At 48.1% G+C, this 17,174-nt stretch overlaps 1 protein-coding gene across 1 annotated transcript in view; it reads left to right on the forward strand.

The window, feature by feature from the left end:
* The window catches only part of SCPEP1 (serine carboxypeptidase 1), a 28,717-nt gene that overhangs the window by 9,850 nt on the left and 1,693 nt on the right, over positions 1-17,174 (forward strand). Inside the window, exons 5-12 of the mRNA XM_008271257.5 lie at positions 277-351; positions 1,234-1,306; positions 7,099-7,136; positions 8,001-8,129; positions 8,746-8,839; positions 10,170-10,283; positions 12,305-12,442; positions 13,443-13,606. Of these exons, the coding sequence (XP_008269479.3) occupies positions 277-351; positions 1,234-1,306; positions 7,099-7,136; positions 8,001-8,129; positions 8,746-8,839; positions 10,170-10,283; positions 12,305-12,442; positions 13,443-13,606 (825 nt within the window). The remainder of the gene's footprint in view (positions 1-276; positions 352-1,233; positions 1,307-7,098; positions 7,137-8,000; positions 8,130-8,745; positions 8,840-10,169; positions 10,284-12,304; positions 12,443-13,442; positions 13,607-17,174) is intronic.

Raw genomic sequence — 17,174 nt, forward strand, 5'->3', positions numbered from 1 at the left:
CCATGACACCAGCCACTGCACAGCTGATTTTAAAGAAAACTGTTTTACTTCCAAGATTGGGTCATGACTTGTTTCTATCATTTCTAAAGATGGCTTTTGGCTTGAAAAAATGACCCTAGAGCCTGTATTATAAACATACATAATAATCACCTATCGAGTCAAAAGACAAAGCAGATTTCTTTAGTCTGGCCATTACAACAGAAATTTGAAATCAAGTTGTGCAAATCAAGAGGTAATCAGAATATTTAATTCTTTGTAAATTCCTTTTCTTGCTAGACAATTCCATTCTACATTTTCTCAGAATCCTATGGAGGAAAAATGGCTGCTGGTATTGGTCTAGAACTTTATAAGGTAAGAAAGAATATGACTTTTTATGATGTTGGACAGAAAACTAATTTTTAAAAAGATTTATTTATTTATTTGAAAGGCAGAGTTACAGTGACAGAGGGAGAGACAGAATGAGAGATTTTCCATCCATGAGTTCACTCCCTAGAGGGCCACAACAGCCAGGGCCAGGAGTGTCTACCTGGTCTCTCACGTGGGTATAGAGGCCCAAGCATCTTCCACTGTTTTCCCAGGCCATGAGCAGGGAGCAGCCAGGACTCGAACCAGCACCCACATGGGATGCTGGCATTGCAGGCAGGAGTGTAACCCACCATGCCACAACGGCAGCCCCTAATTTTTTTTTATGTTCACTTGCTAATGAATAAGGCCTTATACATGCACATGAAAATTAAGTCTGTAATAATCTTGAAAAGTTTTAAAAAGAAAGTGGACGTTACCCTATTGAACAAGCTATAAAGCTGCAGTGAGTAAAACAATGTGGTACTAACACGGCAACAGACAAATGGATGAAATGCAACAGGGTAAAGAATCCAGAAGCAGATTTTACATATATGGTTGTGTATGGGTCATACATATATATATATATAAAGAGAGAGAGAGAGAGATTGATCCTATATAAATTATAAGATGGCATTTCCAATCATTGGGGCATGGAAGGAATGCTCAAGAAATGGTTTGCAGACTTCTGCTCACTTTGCAGATGGCACCAATGAGAGGCAGCCTTGTTCTCTGGGGTCTTCTGGTGCCCGGGGAACCTGGGAGAGGGCAGTCGGCAGTGTTCTGTGCCCCGGAAGGGCACTGTAGCAGGCTTGTCTCTCGCTGTGGAGGAAGAGATGGAGGCCCTGGGGTTTCCTTGCTGAAGATATATTCTTTTTGTCTTCTCTTCAGGCTGTGCAGCAAGGGACCATCAAGTGCAATTTCTCTGGGGTTGCCTTGGGTGACTCCTGGATCTCCCCTGTTGGTAAGTACAGAATTTGGGGGCATCTCTTTACACCCTCTCTCAACCATCCTTTCCTAGGACTTTGGGCTGAGTGTTCCAGATCAACCAACAGGCAACAGAATTTTCTGGATCCTTGGAGAGGTCAACACAGAAAGTGTTGGCTCCCGAAGCAGTGAGAACTCATTCCCAGAGCATGTACCATGGGCTGCTCAGGACTGAACTGAGTTCTCTGACTTGATTCTTATCAAAGAGTCACCATTTAGAGTTGGAGACATTCTAAAGACCGATGATAGTGATGACATGTTTGCCTTCCGACATACAGCATGAGTGGCCCACAAGGAATCAAACCCAGGTCTGTGTGACTCAGCATGAGGGCCAGCCTGTCTTCTCAGCTTGTCCCCTCCACCACCCTCTGCCGGCGTGAGCATCTGGGGTGAAATTTCCTGCACGTTGATGGTTGCTGACACAAGGTTGTCATAAGGTCTTGCAAGCTCATTGAGTTTGCAGTTTCGTAATTGAGCATCCTTGCTGGCAGCACAGGCTGCAGTGTTTCTATTGCAAGCCAGGGTGTGTCCTTGCGTGGCTGAAGTAATCATCTTGGGGTTAACTCTAACACAGGGTTTCTCAACCTCGGCACTGCTGACGTTGTGGGTTGTCTAATTCTTTGTGCCTCATAGGATATTTATCAGCAGCATTCCTGGCCTCTACTTATGAGCTGCCATTAGTGCCAGCCTGGTGTGACACTGAAAATGTCTCCAGATTTGGCCAGCTGTCTGGTCAAGAACTACTAATTTTTTTTTCTTTGAAAAGCAGAGTTACAGGGTGGGTGGGGAGAGACAGAGAGAGAGGTCTTCCATCTGCTGGTTCACTCCCTAAATGGCTACAACAGTCAGGGCTGGGCCAGGCCAAAACCAGGAACCAGGAGCTTCATCCAGGTATTCCATGTGGGTGCAGGGGCCACGTGCTTGGGCCATCCCCTTCTGCTTTCCAAGGCACGTTAGCAGAGAGCTGAATTGGAAGTGGAGCAGCTGGGACTCGAAGGTGGTGGCTTTACCTACTATGCCACAATGCTGGCCCCAAGAACTGCTATTCTAATCCAACAAAAGCTGACTTTTCACAGACAAAACCCAATGACAGATTTAGAAAGCAGAAGAGAGACTGCCTGTGGAGGGAGGGGAATAAGCCGAAAAGGGAACTTCTCCAGGCTAGCAGGGCCACATGGCTCACTTTATTGGGGTGGTGGTACATGAGTTTATGCATGCATCAAATCTTACAAAGATACACTATGATTTGTGATCTGCGATGATAACTCACTTTTTAGAAATATATATTTATTTTCATCTACTTAAAAGCAGAGGGGGTGCGGGGAGATAGAGAAATATCTTTCATCCATTGGTTTACTCTAAATGCTCACAACAGCCAGGGCTAGGTCAGACTGAAGCCAGGAACCCAGAATTTCATCCATGTCTCCCACATGGATGGCAGAGACTCAAACACTTGAGCTACCTTCTGTTACCTCCCAGGAAACAATAGCAGGAAGCTGGATTGGAAGCAGAGTAGCTGGTGCTTGAACCAGCACTCCAGTATGGGAAGCAGGCATCCCAAGTGGCAGTCTAAACTGCCATACCACGATGCCTACCCATCTGTGTCTTTTTTTTTTTTTTTTAAGATTTATTTACTTACTTGAAAGAGTTAGATAGAGAAGAAGACAGAGAGAGAGCGCGCGCTTCCATCCGCTGGTTCACTCCTCAAATGGCTGCAGTGAACAAGGCTGGACCAAGTTGAAGCTAGGAGTGAGGAGCTTCTTCCAGGTCTCTCATTGGGTGGAAGGGCCCAGGGACTCAGGCCATCTTCTGCTTTCCCAGGCGTATTAGCAGGGAACTAGAGCTGAAGTAGAGCAGCTGGGACTCTAACCAATGCCCTTATCAGCTGTGGCATTGCAGGTGGCAGCTTAACCCACTGTACCACAGCGTCAGTACTGCATCAGTTTTTGCTTTTTTAAAATATTTATTTATTTATTTGAAAGTCAGAGTTATACAGAGAGAGAGAAGGAGGAGCAGAGAGAAAGAGAGGTCTTCCATCCACTGGTTCACTCCCCAATTGGCTGCAATGGCGGGAGCTGTGCCGATCTGAAGCCAGGAGGCAGGAGCTTCTTCCGGGTCTCCCACATGGGTGCAAGGGCCCAAGGACTTGGGCCATCTTCTACTGCCTTCCCAGGTCTTGGTAGAGAGCTGGATCAGAAGTGGAGCAGCTGGGACTTGAACTGGCATCCATATGGGATGCCAGCACTGCAGGCAGTGGCTTTACCCGCTATGCCACAGTGCTGGCACCTAAATTTACTTTTTAAAAAGATTTATTTTATTTATTTGAAAGGCGGAGTTACAGAGAGAGAGGGAGAGATAGAGAGATTTTCCATCTGCTGGTTCACTCTCCAAATGGCTGCAACAGCCTGGGCTGGGCCAGACAAAAGCTAGGAACCAGGAAATCTGTCTGGGCCTGCAACATGAGTGCAGGGGTCCAAGCACTTGAGCCTTCTTCCTACTGCTTTTCCAGGCAGATTAGCAGGGAGCTGGATTGGAAGTGGAGCAGCCAAGACTCAAACCTGTGTCCATATGGGATACCAGCATTGCAGGTGGCAGCTTTACCTGCTGCCTACAATGTTGACTCCCTTCCTCCCCACCCCACCATCAGTGTTTTTAAATGACAGTTTATAATATGTAATATTTTCCTCCCGAAAGATGGGAATTTGGTTTGTTACAGAGCTGTGTCCTTACCGGTTCATCATATTCTCTCTCTCTCTTTTTAAGATTTTACAAAACATATTTGGAAGAGAGAGAAAGAGAGCACTCACTTCTGTCCTCTGGTTCACTCTGCAAATGCCTGCAACAGTTGGGGCTGTGCCAGGCCAAAGCCAGGAGCCAGGAACTCTGTCCTGGTCTCCCACATGAGTGGCAGGGATTCAACTGCTTAAGCCATCATTTGCCTTCTGGCACATTAGCAGGAAACCGGATCAGAAGCAGGGTAGCTGGGAGTTAGAACCAAGTATTTCAGTTTGGTATGTGGGCATCCCAACAGCAGCTGAACCTGCTGTACCAGGGTGCTTGCCCCTGGATGAGGATGTTCTGTTGCTACTTGGGGTGTTTATTTCTTGCCTTGGATGTGGCAGCCCCAGGGTAGGGCTGACACAGCATAAAGCTGAGTCAGCACAGAGAGGAGGGCCGCTGTGTGTTTCTCCTTCCTGGGTGGGCCTTATAGGACGTCACGAAGCTGCAGAAGCCTTGACCAGGGGCTGGAAGTCCTGCAGGATTCTTGTCCGATGTTACTCTGTTGCCGCTGTTAATGGTAAGACAGGGTTATCATCAGGTCTTGTAACACAGAAGTTTGTCATTTCACAACCGAGCATCCTTGTTAAGGCACAGATAAGAGCTGTTTATGATCCAGAATTACAACGTCAGCACCTAACAGTTGCACTCAGGGTCTCGCCATCATTTCATAATAGCGCTGAGCACTTTGCATGTGCTAATTTCATTTACTCCTTACAATAATTATGGGATGGATGCTGCTATTACTCTGATTCTGTAGATGATGAACCTGAGACTCAGAGAGGTTCAGTAACTTTCCTAGAGTCACACAGCTGAAGTTGTAGAGCTGGGATTCAAACTGAAGCAGCAGGTGCTTGAATCCATGTACTTAACTACTATCAAATCAAGGAGTGTATCCCTATGGCTTTGCAAGTGCTGTCACCCAGGCCGGAACCTATGCTTTTTTCCTTGTCATAGCCCATTTCCTTTTGTGCATCTGCCTGTCCAGATCTCAACCCAGCCTTCCAGATCCAGTGGAAGCATCATGCCTCGTCCCAGAGGTGTTCCCTTATGAGTGCGTAGAACTGTTGATGTCCATGAGCAGCTGTTCACTGCTTGCTAAATGATAAGCACTGTGCTAGATTTTAGGCGTAGGTACAGATACACTCCTTATCTTCAAGAAGGTTGTGACCTGCACTGTCACCAGCCACATGTGACTATTTTAATATGGTAGCCCCGAGCCACATGTGTCTAGGTAAATTTATAGTAATTAAAATTTTAAAACGGTAGAATTTCAGTTTCTCAAGGGTGCCATCCATGCTTCATGTGCTGAGTAGAGACTTCAAGAGACTCAGTAGTGGCTGCTAGCTGCTTGGGCCATACCAACTGGAGCATTTCCACTGTTCCAGAAAGGTCTGTTGGACAGTGCTGGTCTACATCAGAGGCTGGCACGTTGCCACCCACAGGTCAAGAATGTCCTGCCACCTGCTTTGGTAATTAAAGTTCTTTATTGAAACCTAGCCACACCCATCATTTACATATTATCTGTGGCTGTTTGGAGGTGGCAAGCTAAGAGCTGAATAGTTGTAACAGACTGGCAGGCCCACAAAGCCAAAGTTACTTACTGTATAGAAAATGATGGCCAATCCCTGGTGTAGAGCAAGCAGAGCATGGGAAGCACTGACAAACTATGAACAGTTCAGTAGTTCAAGAAACTAAGGCCCAGGCATGAGGGTAAGCTGGAGAGCTGACCAGGAGGTAGGTCACGAAGGCTGGCGTGCCTGCACACCTCAGGAACACCAATCCAGTGAGGTGCTGTGCATAGGGCTCCCTGGTCTCCCAAGTTCTGGAAGTGCTCAACACTGGCTCCACCTCTTCCAGATTCCCAGGCACAGTAAAGGCTCCGGGAAGCCCCATAGTAAAGGAATGTGCTGCGTTTTGTGTAACTCCAAAGCTGTTTTCTCAGGGAATCATTTCTGTTGTCTGAGAACCTCAGTTAAAATGCTGCAGAACTGTGGTTACTGGAAGCCTACTTTGAGATACTAGGTCTCGGGAAGCCATTGAGGCCTTTCACACAGAGGCATGACAGTGCAACGTGCTCTAGAAAGTGAGCCCCTGATGCTTTCTATCGGCCGTCTCTCACTGGTGCCTCTCTTCTCGTGATGCAGTAGTTGTGAACATGTCCACACCAGTCCCACTGTCCTCTTTGACAGTAGGCATTATCCTACTCTATCTCATCTTCTCAAGCTTTTGTTTTATGTGTTATTTTCACTTTTTTATTTGAAAGACACAGAAAAGGAGATCTTTCTTTGGCTAGTAAACTTCCCAAACACCTGCAGTATCCAGAGCTGGGCCAGGCCAAAGCCAGGAGCTGGGAACTCCGTGCTGGTCTTCCAGATAGGTGCCAGAGATCCAAGTTCTTGAGCCATCACGTGCTGCCTCTTAGGGTGCACGTTAGCAAGAAGTTGGAAGCGGAGCTAGGACTTGAACTAGGCATTTCTGCGTGGCATGTAGGCATCCCAACAGCATCTTAACTGGCTATGCCAAACGTCTACCTCTTCTCAAACCCTTAATAAATTCTCAATGTTTGTGGAACAGAACTGAATCAATTGGCAGTACAGCCACCAACACTTGGCTCACAAACTCATTGGTCTCCTGGCAGAAGCTGATGTCGCCAAGTTGGAGGTGCAAACAGGATGCAGAGTGGAAACATGAGGGTGGGGACATACCTAAAGCTTTCAAAAAGCCTAGAAGTCTGAAGATCAGGGCCTCCCCAGACACACCCAGCCCCTGCCTGGCGGATACCATTGCATCACTTGCTGGGCCAGAATCAGGCCAGGTTGATGTTTCATTAGTCCTCCTGTGTGGGCAGTGGTGAGTTATGGAGGCTCAAACCTACGGCCACATAGTTTCTGGCTTGGGTCTCTTTCTGCTTTGGAGGGAAGCCGGTTGGGTTTTTCTTTGGAAAGTTAAAGCCATGACACATAATTGGTACACATGTGGTTTTTTCAGATTCAGTGCTCTCCTGGGGACCTTACCTGTACAGCATGGTAAGTAGATGGGTCCTCTCCTCTGCACTGTCCATCACAAATGACCCAGCCCGCCTCCTCTGGCTCTGTCCCCAGCAAGAAGGAAATTCAGTGAGTTTGCAGAGGCTCTAGTCCACGTCACGTTGGAGACCCTAAGAAACAGCTGGCTTTGGGGACAAATTTTAAGCAAATCAATGTGCTTACTCCATTTTTCATTTTTCCCTTATTATTATATTTTCAAATATACAGTAAAGTTGAAAGGTGGCTGTGAGCACCCACATACCCACCATCTTGACCCAGTTAACATTTCACTGTCTTTCTTTTATCAATACATACAAAGAATCTTCAAAGAGGTCATAAAATGCATGTTATGAAATCCATGCATGGATTTAAAAAAATTTTTGCACCAAAATAAACATTTTTTAATCTCATTTTTTTCCCATAAACTCTATGAAGTACCCTCATGTGAGACTTATAATGATGCATTTTGTGTGTCCATGTGAGACAAACAGAGAGACAGAAACTCAGAGAGAGAACTCTCACCCACGATTTTACTCCCCAAATGCCCACAGCAGCTGGGGCTGGGCCAGGACAGAAGTCAGCTATGCAGTTCCAGTCTCCCACATGGGTGGCAGGAACTCAACCACCTGATCCTTCATTGCTGCCTCCCAGGGGCTGCATTCATGTGAATTTATTCACAAAGCTGGAGTCAGGAGCCAGCCAGGTATTGAACCCAAGCACTCTGACGTGGGACAAGGCAGTCTTAATCACAAAGCTAAATCCCTGCTCCTGGGTGAGTTCCTCTTTCTCCTTCCTCCTGCTCTTTCTCCTACCAGTCTTACCTTCCCAAGTCAAGTGGGCCTTTCTGTGTTGGTTTGCATCTAGTCTCTCCTGGACGACCAAGGTCTGGCGGAGGTATCTCATGTTGCTGAGCAAGTCCTGGATGCCGTCAACAAGGGGCTCTACAAGGAAGCCACTCAGCTGTGGGAGAAAGCAGAAATGGTCATTGAGAAGGTAAACAGGGACACACCGGGTCCTTTTCCGTGGGTTCAGGGCCAGTGGCTGGTGTAGTCAGAATTGGGGTCTATCCTGAGTCTTCCCATGAGTCTGGAAATGACTGCATCTTGCAGGATGAATCTCGTGGGTGAGAGCAGTAATGTCGTGGCCCTTTACAGGGTCAGAATGGCGCCCAGGCCCGTAAGACTAGCTTGTTCTTGACTGAATGTCTGGATTCCATAAGAAAGGCTGTGTCTAGCAGAGGCGAGTGTCAAATTTGGAGACATCAGTTGCCTTCTTAAGATCCTTTCCATACAACATTCTTATTTCAGTGATCCAGAAGGGAAGGGTGCACTGGCCATGGACTTGGGTGTGTGGGATCGTCCTCAGCTCTGTGCCCCATGATAGTTAGCACCTGGCCCTTGGTGAGCTCTGCTCCCATGGGCGTGCACCACTTAGAGTAGAAGGGACTGATGCAGATGGCTCTTGGGCTTTCAGAGCTGCATTTCCTTGTGGTCCAAGCAAATTTACAAAGTGGAACCTGTCCTTGGATAAGACAGCCAGGTGCTTGCCAGTATCACAGCACTGGTGATGGAATGATAAAGCAACAGGAACGTGCACTCCTGTATTTCAGAACACGGACGGGGTGAACTTCTACAACATCTTAACCAAAGACACTCCCATGTCTTCCATGGAATCCAGCCTGGAATTCATGCGGAGCCACTTGGGTGAGTGAGCCTCGTCGTCGTTATCCTGTACCTGCCTCTATGTGAGAAGAAACCCACTGTTCAAAGCTTCATTGGGATCTAATTAATAAGTCACAAAATGCAGCCATTTTCATTGCGTTGATTCAGCGGTTTTGAGTGTATCCACAGAGTCGTGTAATCATCACCACAATCAACTTTTAGGACTTTCCATCACTCCAAAAAAGACCCCACGTTTGCTGTCAGCTCTCCCCCTGGCAAACCCGAACTGCTTTCTCTGTCACTAGGTTTGCCCTTTCTGCACATTTTATGTAAATGAAGCTATTACAGTAGTCTTCTGTACTTGGTTCCTGTCGGCATGATGATTTTGAAGTTCAGAAACCAACACTTGCGCACTGAATTGCAGAGTCTTTGTCATCAAAGCTGACTGTAGTGGTGTTGCGGCTTTACTCGGAATGCACGGTGCCTGGCTCCTCCCTCCGGGAAAGGCGTGTGATGGTTGCCCCACATTCCACTTTCCAGCTGATTTTCTTTTTCTTTTTAAAGCTGATTGATTGATTGATTGATTTTTATTTGAAAGGGAGACACAGAGATCTTCCATCCATGGTTCACTCCTCAAATGCCCACAGTAGCCGGGTCTGAGCCTGGAACTCCACCCAGGTCTCCCCTCTGGGTGGCAGGAACCTAACTACTTAGGCCATCACCTGCTGCTTCCTGGAGGAGGAGTGGAGCCAGGACTTGAACCCAGGCACTCGAGTGTGGGATGCAGGTGTCCCATGGCTTCTTAACAGCTGTGCCCCTTGCCCACCCCACAGCTGATTTTCTTTGGACATTCTAGATCATCTAGTGGCCCCCAAGTACATAGAATGCAGCCATCCACTAACCAGCCTCTCCATTTCCAACACAGGCCTGACTTTCTTCTTCCACCTGGGGTGAATCAAGGTGATGCTTTCGCTTTTTCAACCAGAATCCTCTGTTTACTCCATAGCACCCCCAGCTGCGTGGAAAAGATGCTCCGCTGGGGCTGGTGTTGTGGCACAGTAGATTAAGCCACTGCTGTGACACTGGCATACCATATTCTAGTGCTAGATGGAGTCCCGGATGTTCTGTTTCCAGTCCAGCTCCCTGCTAACACTCCTGGGAAAGCAGCAGAAGATAGCCCAAGTACTTGGGCCCCTGCCACCTAGCTCTAGTCCTAGTAGCCATTTGGGGAGTGAGCCAGCAAATGGAAGATTCTCTCTCTCTTTCTGTCTTTCAAATAAATGAAAAAATAAATCTTTTTAAGATGCCTCATTAGTCCCACTTTCAGTCCTTCAGCTCACCACGTCCAGTTTTTCTTTTGTTTTCTTTCCAGTTCGTCTGTGTCAGCGTCACGTGAGACACCTACATGGAGATTCCTTGAGTCAGCTCATGAATGGTCCCATCAGAAAGAAACTCAAAATTATTCCTGAGGATTTCTCCTGGGGAGGTATTTGTGTGACCCAAATAAGTTCCTCTTGCAGAGTTGGAGGGAGAAGAGAGATGCAAATTCAGAGGCCTGAATTTGTAGGATGGGTTTTCATGGTGGGGATGGTATGTGGGTAAAATAGTATCCCTAGCCACATTGCAAGGATGAGTAAGCAGATACCGAGACAGCAATGGGCCCAAATTGGTTCAAGGTTGCTAGGGTAGTGAGTGGGGAAAGAAATGACACACGACTGGTTATGAGTCAGTAATTGTTGGAGCCCGCTTTGGCACATAGGGATTCCCATAGTCTTCTCATTACCTTTCTATCAGTTTGACATTTTCCATAATAAAAGTTACATTACGAAAGCCATGCCCAAGGCCACAGCTAGCTGCAGGTGAGATTTCCAGCCAACTCCCTTGCAGGATACCAGACTGGCCTGTGTACCCGGACAGGTTTTGAGCAGTTCTCTCGTGCTGGCCTCTCCAGAAACCCTGAGGCTGGGTGTGGTGGGGCATCTGCCACATTGTGCTCTGAGGGCCAAGGTGAGGAAATACTGGAGTTACTAGAGGCCAAGGCCAGGTGGAAACGCTGGATAAGTTCCTAATTCATCCTATAGAGAGACATTATGCAAGCAGCAATTCCAAGCTTCTGGAGGGAAAACCTCCAAAGGAGGGTTTTGCTTTGTTTGTGTCCAAGGTAACCAAGAGCTGTGGAGTTGGGTGGGGCCCTTTCTAGGGTGACCCCTTGGCAGCTGCTGAGTGGTGACTTGGTCCTGGGCTTTCCTTCTTAGGGGAGATGGGCCATCCTGTCTCCACTTGCAATCACCAGAGGGCTCATCTTACACCTGGCCTCCTCATTTCCCCTCACTTCTTGGAGTTTTTTAGAAATGAAGAAAAGTTAATTAGATTGAATCAAAGGAATATGGTGTCAGGAGCTTCAAAGGGCAGGTTTGCTTGGGGGCTGCCATGCATCGAGCCACGTGTGGACGCACAGGAGGCCAGGGGGAGGTCCACCTTTTCAGCTCACCTCTCTCCCGCCTGGTAGTTAGGATGATCCTTTCCAATCCTACCTTCTTTGGTCCAGGGACCCTCCCTGCCCAGTGTGGATGGATGGGCATGGTGATTACATTTTTGGAGGTAACTGCTGATTGATGAAACTCATTTGGCTCCAGATCTATCTTTGTACAATCAAGAAAGAACAAACTGTCCTTGACCGGTACCCTTGGGCTCCTGAGTTTATAACAAAGCATATGTGTGTGGAGTCACCTAAGTCTTGGTTTGCACCCTGGCTGTGTTTGTTCCTTAGCCTCTCTAGGCTTTATTTAACTGTTGTACAAATTAAGACTTTGAATATCCCAGGGTCGTGATGAAGAGCAAATGGGACATTGCATATAAAATGCAGACTTAGCACAGAGATTGGCAATCAAGTCAAGAGTGTGGCTGCTGTTGTTACTGTCATTCAGGATGATGATGCTAATGAGGATGAGGATGGCGGTGGTGGTGGTGGTCAGGAATCCAGCATGATGGCTGTGCTGATGGCTTCCTCTTTTGCCTGGGACTGGCTGCTGTTTCGGCTTTCCCAAGGGGCAACTTTGGATTGGTTTGGGTCTCATTTGTTTTATTATAAGGTGATTCTCCTTGACCAGAACTTGAAAGTTGGCCCTGGTGTTGCTCAGCCCAAGAAGAAACTAATGCTGGCCCAAAATACATTTTATTCCCTGAGTAGACCGGCCTGGAGAGTGTTTTCTGGGCCTCTGCCTCCCCGTTTCCTTGGACAATAGCCTTCTCCAGGTTTCAGGTCCTTGTTAGAAATGGCATCTGCCGTCCTCACAAGTGCACCATTGAATGGGCCACGTGCACCATTTGTGCCTCCCTTCCACCCAGCTTGCTCACGGCACAGGTTTCTGCCCTGGCTGGGGAAGCCCCTGTGCATCGAGGCTGTCTTAGGTCCTGCACCAGGGTTACTGTTAGGTGTTGGAGCCTGGGATACTTCATGTTCTGGCATATCTCAAGCTGCAGCTTCATCTCCTTCCTCTCGTGCAGCCCAATCTTCCAACGTCTTCATGAACATGGAGGGGGACTTCATGAAGCCGGTCATCAGCATTGTGGATGAGCTGCTGGAAGCCGGGGTCAATGTGACCGTGTATAATGGCCAGCTCGACCTCATCGTGGACACCATGGGTAGGAAGTGACCTGGTGGCACATGTGCAGGCAGTTTCATGGGGTGAGCTGGAAGGGAACTGGCCTCAGACATATCAGTCTTGAGGCTGAGATGTGGCAGGAAGAAGGTCATTTCCTGTTACATCCATTCAGCCTTGACCTTTATTCTTCAAAGAAGTCGGGGAGGAAGCTGCATGCAGCTGTGACCCCTCAGAGAAGCCTGGGCTCTTCCAGGTTTTGAGGTCCAGAGGTATGATTAAAGGGAAAACCACACCTGCCCCACTGAAAAAACAGAGACACTTTCCTGGCTATTGAGCGAGTGCACCTTGATTGAGGGAGACCGTGTTGCTGTGCAGTGTTGCAGTAAATGTGGCAAAACACTGCAGACTGCAAACTAAACCTCACCCCTCTAGCCCCAGGGGCCTAGGGGAAATGGTCTCTGTGGATTCCTGACTGCCTGCTGCCTGTTGCCGGCCTGCCACGTGCTTGCTTTTGATTCCAGTGGGGCCGGCAGAGGCTTGGGCACAGGTTCTCAGAGCCGTCAGGCACATCAAGGCGCGTGGTCTTGATGCTGGCAGTATTGGCTGTTCTTGGGACTTGTGATCCAGGGCACTAAGGATGGTCGAAAGCATCTGCATTTTTTCCACAGCCTGCCCAGGTGTCATTCATGTCCTGGCTCATTGCTGAGATGTCTTGCTCTTCCTGCCAGCTCTGTCAGCTCCAGAGGTCCCTGGGTCCCTTCCTCATGAGCAGATAGTGGTAGGAAGGTCAGGCAAAAATAGCTCCACAGCTGTTAGATTTCTGAACGCCAGCCTCAGCCTCACCAGGGACCTGTTGGAAATGCAGCTGCGCAGGCCCCACCACAACCACTGAGTCAGACTCTGCATTTTATCCAGTTCCCTGGGCATTGTATGCACCTCATTGTCTGGCAAACACCAAACTATAGGACCTAGATTTTTTTTCCCTTCGTAATTCACCAGCTGTTAATATGGGGTCCTTTTCTTTGTCTCTTGACAAACAGGTCAGGAGGCCTGGGTGCGGAAGCTGAAGTGGCCAGAACTGCCCAAATTCAATCAGCTGAGGTGGAAGGCCCTGTACAGTGACCCCAAATCCTCTGAAACATCTGCTTTTGTCAAGTCCTACAAGAACCTGGCTTTCTACTGGATTCTAAGAGCTGGCCACATGGTGAGAAAGAAAGTGTCAGGTTTTGTCCCAAGCTTAAAATCATCCCAAGAGGCAAGCAGTGGGCAGTTTATTATGTGTGTGCCCACTGTCCGGCATGGTCTCATTAAAAATCCTTCAGGCGTGGGAGTGTTCTGAGTTCTTTAACAAAATTCTGCTTACAGGGTGAGAATCCGGAATCTGAAAATTCAAAATGCCAGATGCTCTAAAGCCTGAAATTTCTTGACCACAGACGTGATGCCACAGTGGGAATTCCACACCTGACCTTATGTGACAGGTTTCAGTCAGAATGCAGGCACACAAAAGGCATTGTAGAAAACTCCTTTTAGGCTATGTGTATGACATAGGTGAGCACCTTGGTTAGATGTGGGTCCCGTTGCCAAGACTTTCATTATGTGTAATGCAGATATCCCCCAATCTGGGAAAATCTGAAACATTTCTGGTCCTGAACATTTTGGATAAGGAATACTTCATCTAGATAGTGCCTGATTCCTTTGGGATTGAATAAAAACCCTCATTTTAAAAAGCAAACCCTCCAGAGACAGTTAAACTGGGCTATCTATCCTTTACACTTTAGCTTATGTGAATTAATCAGTTACTTTCCTTTTAACCATCTGTCCTGAAGGAACAGTTTGTCTTGGGGCAAGGAAAGGGGAGAAATTTTCTGTCCTTGATCATTTTCAGGCAGTGGAAATCAAAGTTGGATGCTCTGAAAAGCCGAGTCACAGAGCAGGGCACAAGGCAAGGGGTGTCTCCAGGCACTGGGGGCTTCAGGATTTCTTTGGGTGCAGAGATGGGCCAGGAGGCCACCTCCCTCTGCATGGTTACAGGCTGATGAGTAGCTTTCCTTGGGCTAAGGGAGATGAAGGGGACCTCAGTCTTGCTCCCTTCCCCACCCCACACTCACACCTGCAAAGGAGAAGGTAACATGGGAGCTGGCAGAAAGGCCCAGATGCTCCCTTCACTGTTACACCTGGACTGGCCACTTGTGTACATATTCTCTCTTCTTTTTTAAAGTTCATTTGTATTTACTTAGGAGGTGGAGACACAGAGAGCAAGAGAGACAGACAGAGCTCCCGTCCTCTGGTTTACTCTCTCAATGCCTGTAATGGTTCCTGGCCAGGGGCCCAGATTGAGAGCCAGGGACTCGATTCAGATCTCCCACATGGGTGCATGGGACTCAGCTACTTGAGCTATCAGCTGTTGCCTACCAGAATGTGCGTTAGCAGGAAGCTGGAAGCAGGAGCAGAGCTAGGACTTAGGCCCTTCAATATGAGAGTGGTGTTTACTACATCAGATGCCCATCTAGCAGGGTCCCAGGATTTCTGTCTCCTGTATGCTGTGAGGTTCCTACCTTCTGGCCTCCGCTCCCGAGCCCTGTATGCCCAAGGACATAATGTCCATCTAGAAGGGACTGAGGAGCAGAAACTAGGCTCTGACATGTGGCTGGGGAACAGGGCTTACAGCTGTGTTTGCACAGTGAGCACAACTGTGTTTACTTGTTTGGCAGAGGAGATGCAAATAGAGGTTATGGGGGCACCACAGGGCCTGCTCCAAGCCACTTCTTAGGGACACAGTGCTTCTCAGCCAAAGTTGATTTTGTCCCAGGGGACTTGAATGTCTGCAGATACTTGCATACTTGCTTGTCACAGCTTGAGGAAGGAGAGGTGGTGCCACTGGCATGTACGGGTAGAGGCCAGGGATCCTGGTGAACATCCTAGAGTGCACGGCGAAGAACTGTGCAGCGCAGAATATCAGCAGTGTCAGCCTCGGAAACCCTGATAAGAGAGGAGAGCAGAGGTTGGCCTCACAGTGTTTCCTAGACCATGGATAACTCATGATTAACCTCTCTGATCCTTCAGCTCTTCTTAAGATTCCCCAGAAGTGAAGATGCCGCAAGCCTAATTGCCCTTTGAGCAAATGTCCGAGTGTCCCTAAGTGCTCCACGCTGTGTGGTGCTGGGCATTGGGAGCGTGAAGGGGAACAGTGCACAGTCCCTCTCCTCAAAGGCCCACTGTCCGGAGCGGGGGCAGGGAACATCAGCCTGTGGGCAGTGTAAGACCCATGGAATCTTTGGCTTGACCCTCTCCAGGCAACCACAGGCAGGACTTGAAATTCAATAACTCTATAGCAAACTAATTTTTAAATTGATAATTCTGTGTAGTTGACAAATGAAGTTATAAACATCCAAGTGGCCATTGGTGGAGAAAAGGTTCCCCATCCCTGGTCTAGACAGACTGACTCTTAGTTCCTTGAAGGAAGCAATGCCCAGGTGGGAGCTGGCCCAGGGAAGTGAGGCAGCCCAAGCTTGTAGGTACAGAAGACAAGGCCCTGTGTGATGAGCAGGAGTGAGTTAGGTAAAGAGGACAGGTGTGGGAGCAAGGGGAGCAGTGAGTTCAGGGGTCACAGGAGCCTGCAGCCATTGAGGCCATGGGAGGGGGGAGGAGGATTGAGGGTTTAGACAGGAGGTGCCATGGAGCAGCTGTAAGCAAAGGAGTGAAATTATTACATTTGTCTGAGAAATAACATTCCAGAGGCAGAGGACATGGAGAAAGACGGGCTGGGGCCAGCACTGTGGTGTAGTGAGTAAAGCCGCTGCCTGCAGTGCCAGTATCCCATATGGGCACCAGTTCGAGTCCTGGCTGCTCCACTTCCAATCCAGCTCTCTGCTGTGGCCTGGAAAAGCAGTAGAAGATGGCCCAAGTCCTTGGGCCCCTGCACCCACATGGGAGACCAGATATGGGATGCAGGTATCCTAAGTGACAGCTGCCCCTACATGGTATCTTTAGTGATAGTGCCAAGGGTTTTTAGTGAAATGGGAGGCTCAGGAGGTGGGAGTGGAGAGGTTAAAGATGATGAGTGAGGGGCAGGTGTTTGTCACAGTGAGTAAGATGCCCCTTGGGGAATCTGTGTCCTGAGTCCGGAGCACCTGGGTTCAAAGTCCAGCTCTGTTCTCCATTCCAGCATTCTACTAATGCACACTCTGGGAGATAGCAGGCGATAGTGCAAGTTCTTGGGTCCCTGCCACCCACGTAAAAGACCTGTATTGAGTTCCTGGTCCCTGGCTTCATCCTGGTCCAGCCCTGTCTATTTATCGACTTTTGGGCAGTGAACCAGCAGACAGATCTCTGTTTCTCTGCCTTTCAGATAAAATGAAAATAAGTCACTGAATTTTTAAAAAAGATTTATTTGTTTATTGGAAAGGCAACATGATAGAGATCTTCCATCTGCTGGTTTACTTCCTAAATGGCCACAATGTCCAGGCCAAAGCCAGGAGCCTGGAACTCCATCCGGGTCTCCAACTTGGGCCATTTTCCACTGCCTTTCCAGGTGCATTAGCCCGAGGCTGGATTGGAAGAACAGCCAGGACTCAGACCAGTGCCCACAGGGGATGCTAGCATCGCATGTGGCAGCTTAACCCACTGCGCCACAACACAGTCTTGAAATATTATACTGTATTTCAGAAATAATGTACAATTATAGCCTGTTAATGTAAATATATATATTATATATATATATAAAATAAAATGAATGAGCAGTGAAAAGAAGCAGATGACAGCCTCCTTTAGGG

This window comes from Oryctolagus cuniculus, chromosome 17, assembly GCF_051225735.1.
Source record: "Oryctolagus cuniculus isolate XC-2025 breed Fujian yellow rabbit chromosome 17, ASM5122573v1, whole genome shotgun sequence".
In the NCBI taxonomy this organism is placed as follows: Eukaryota; Metazoa; Chordata; class Mammalia; order Lagomorpha; family Leporidae; genus Oryctolagus; species Oryctolagus cuniculus.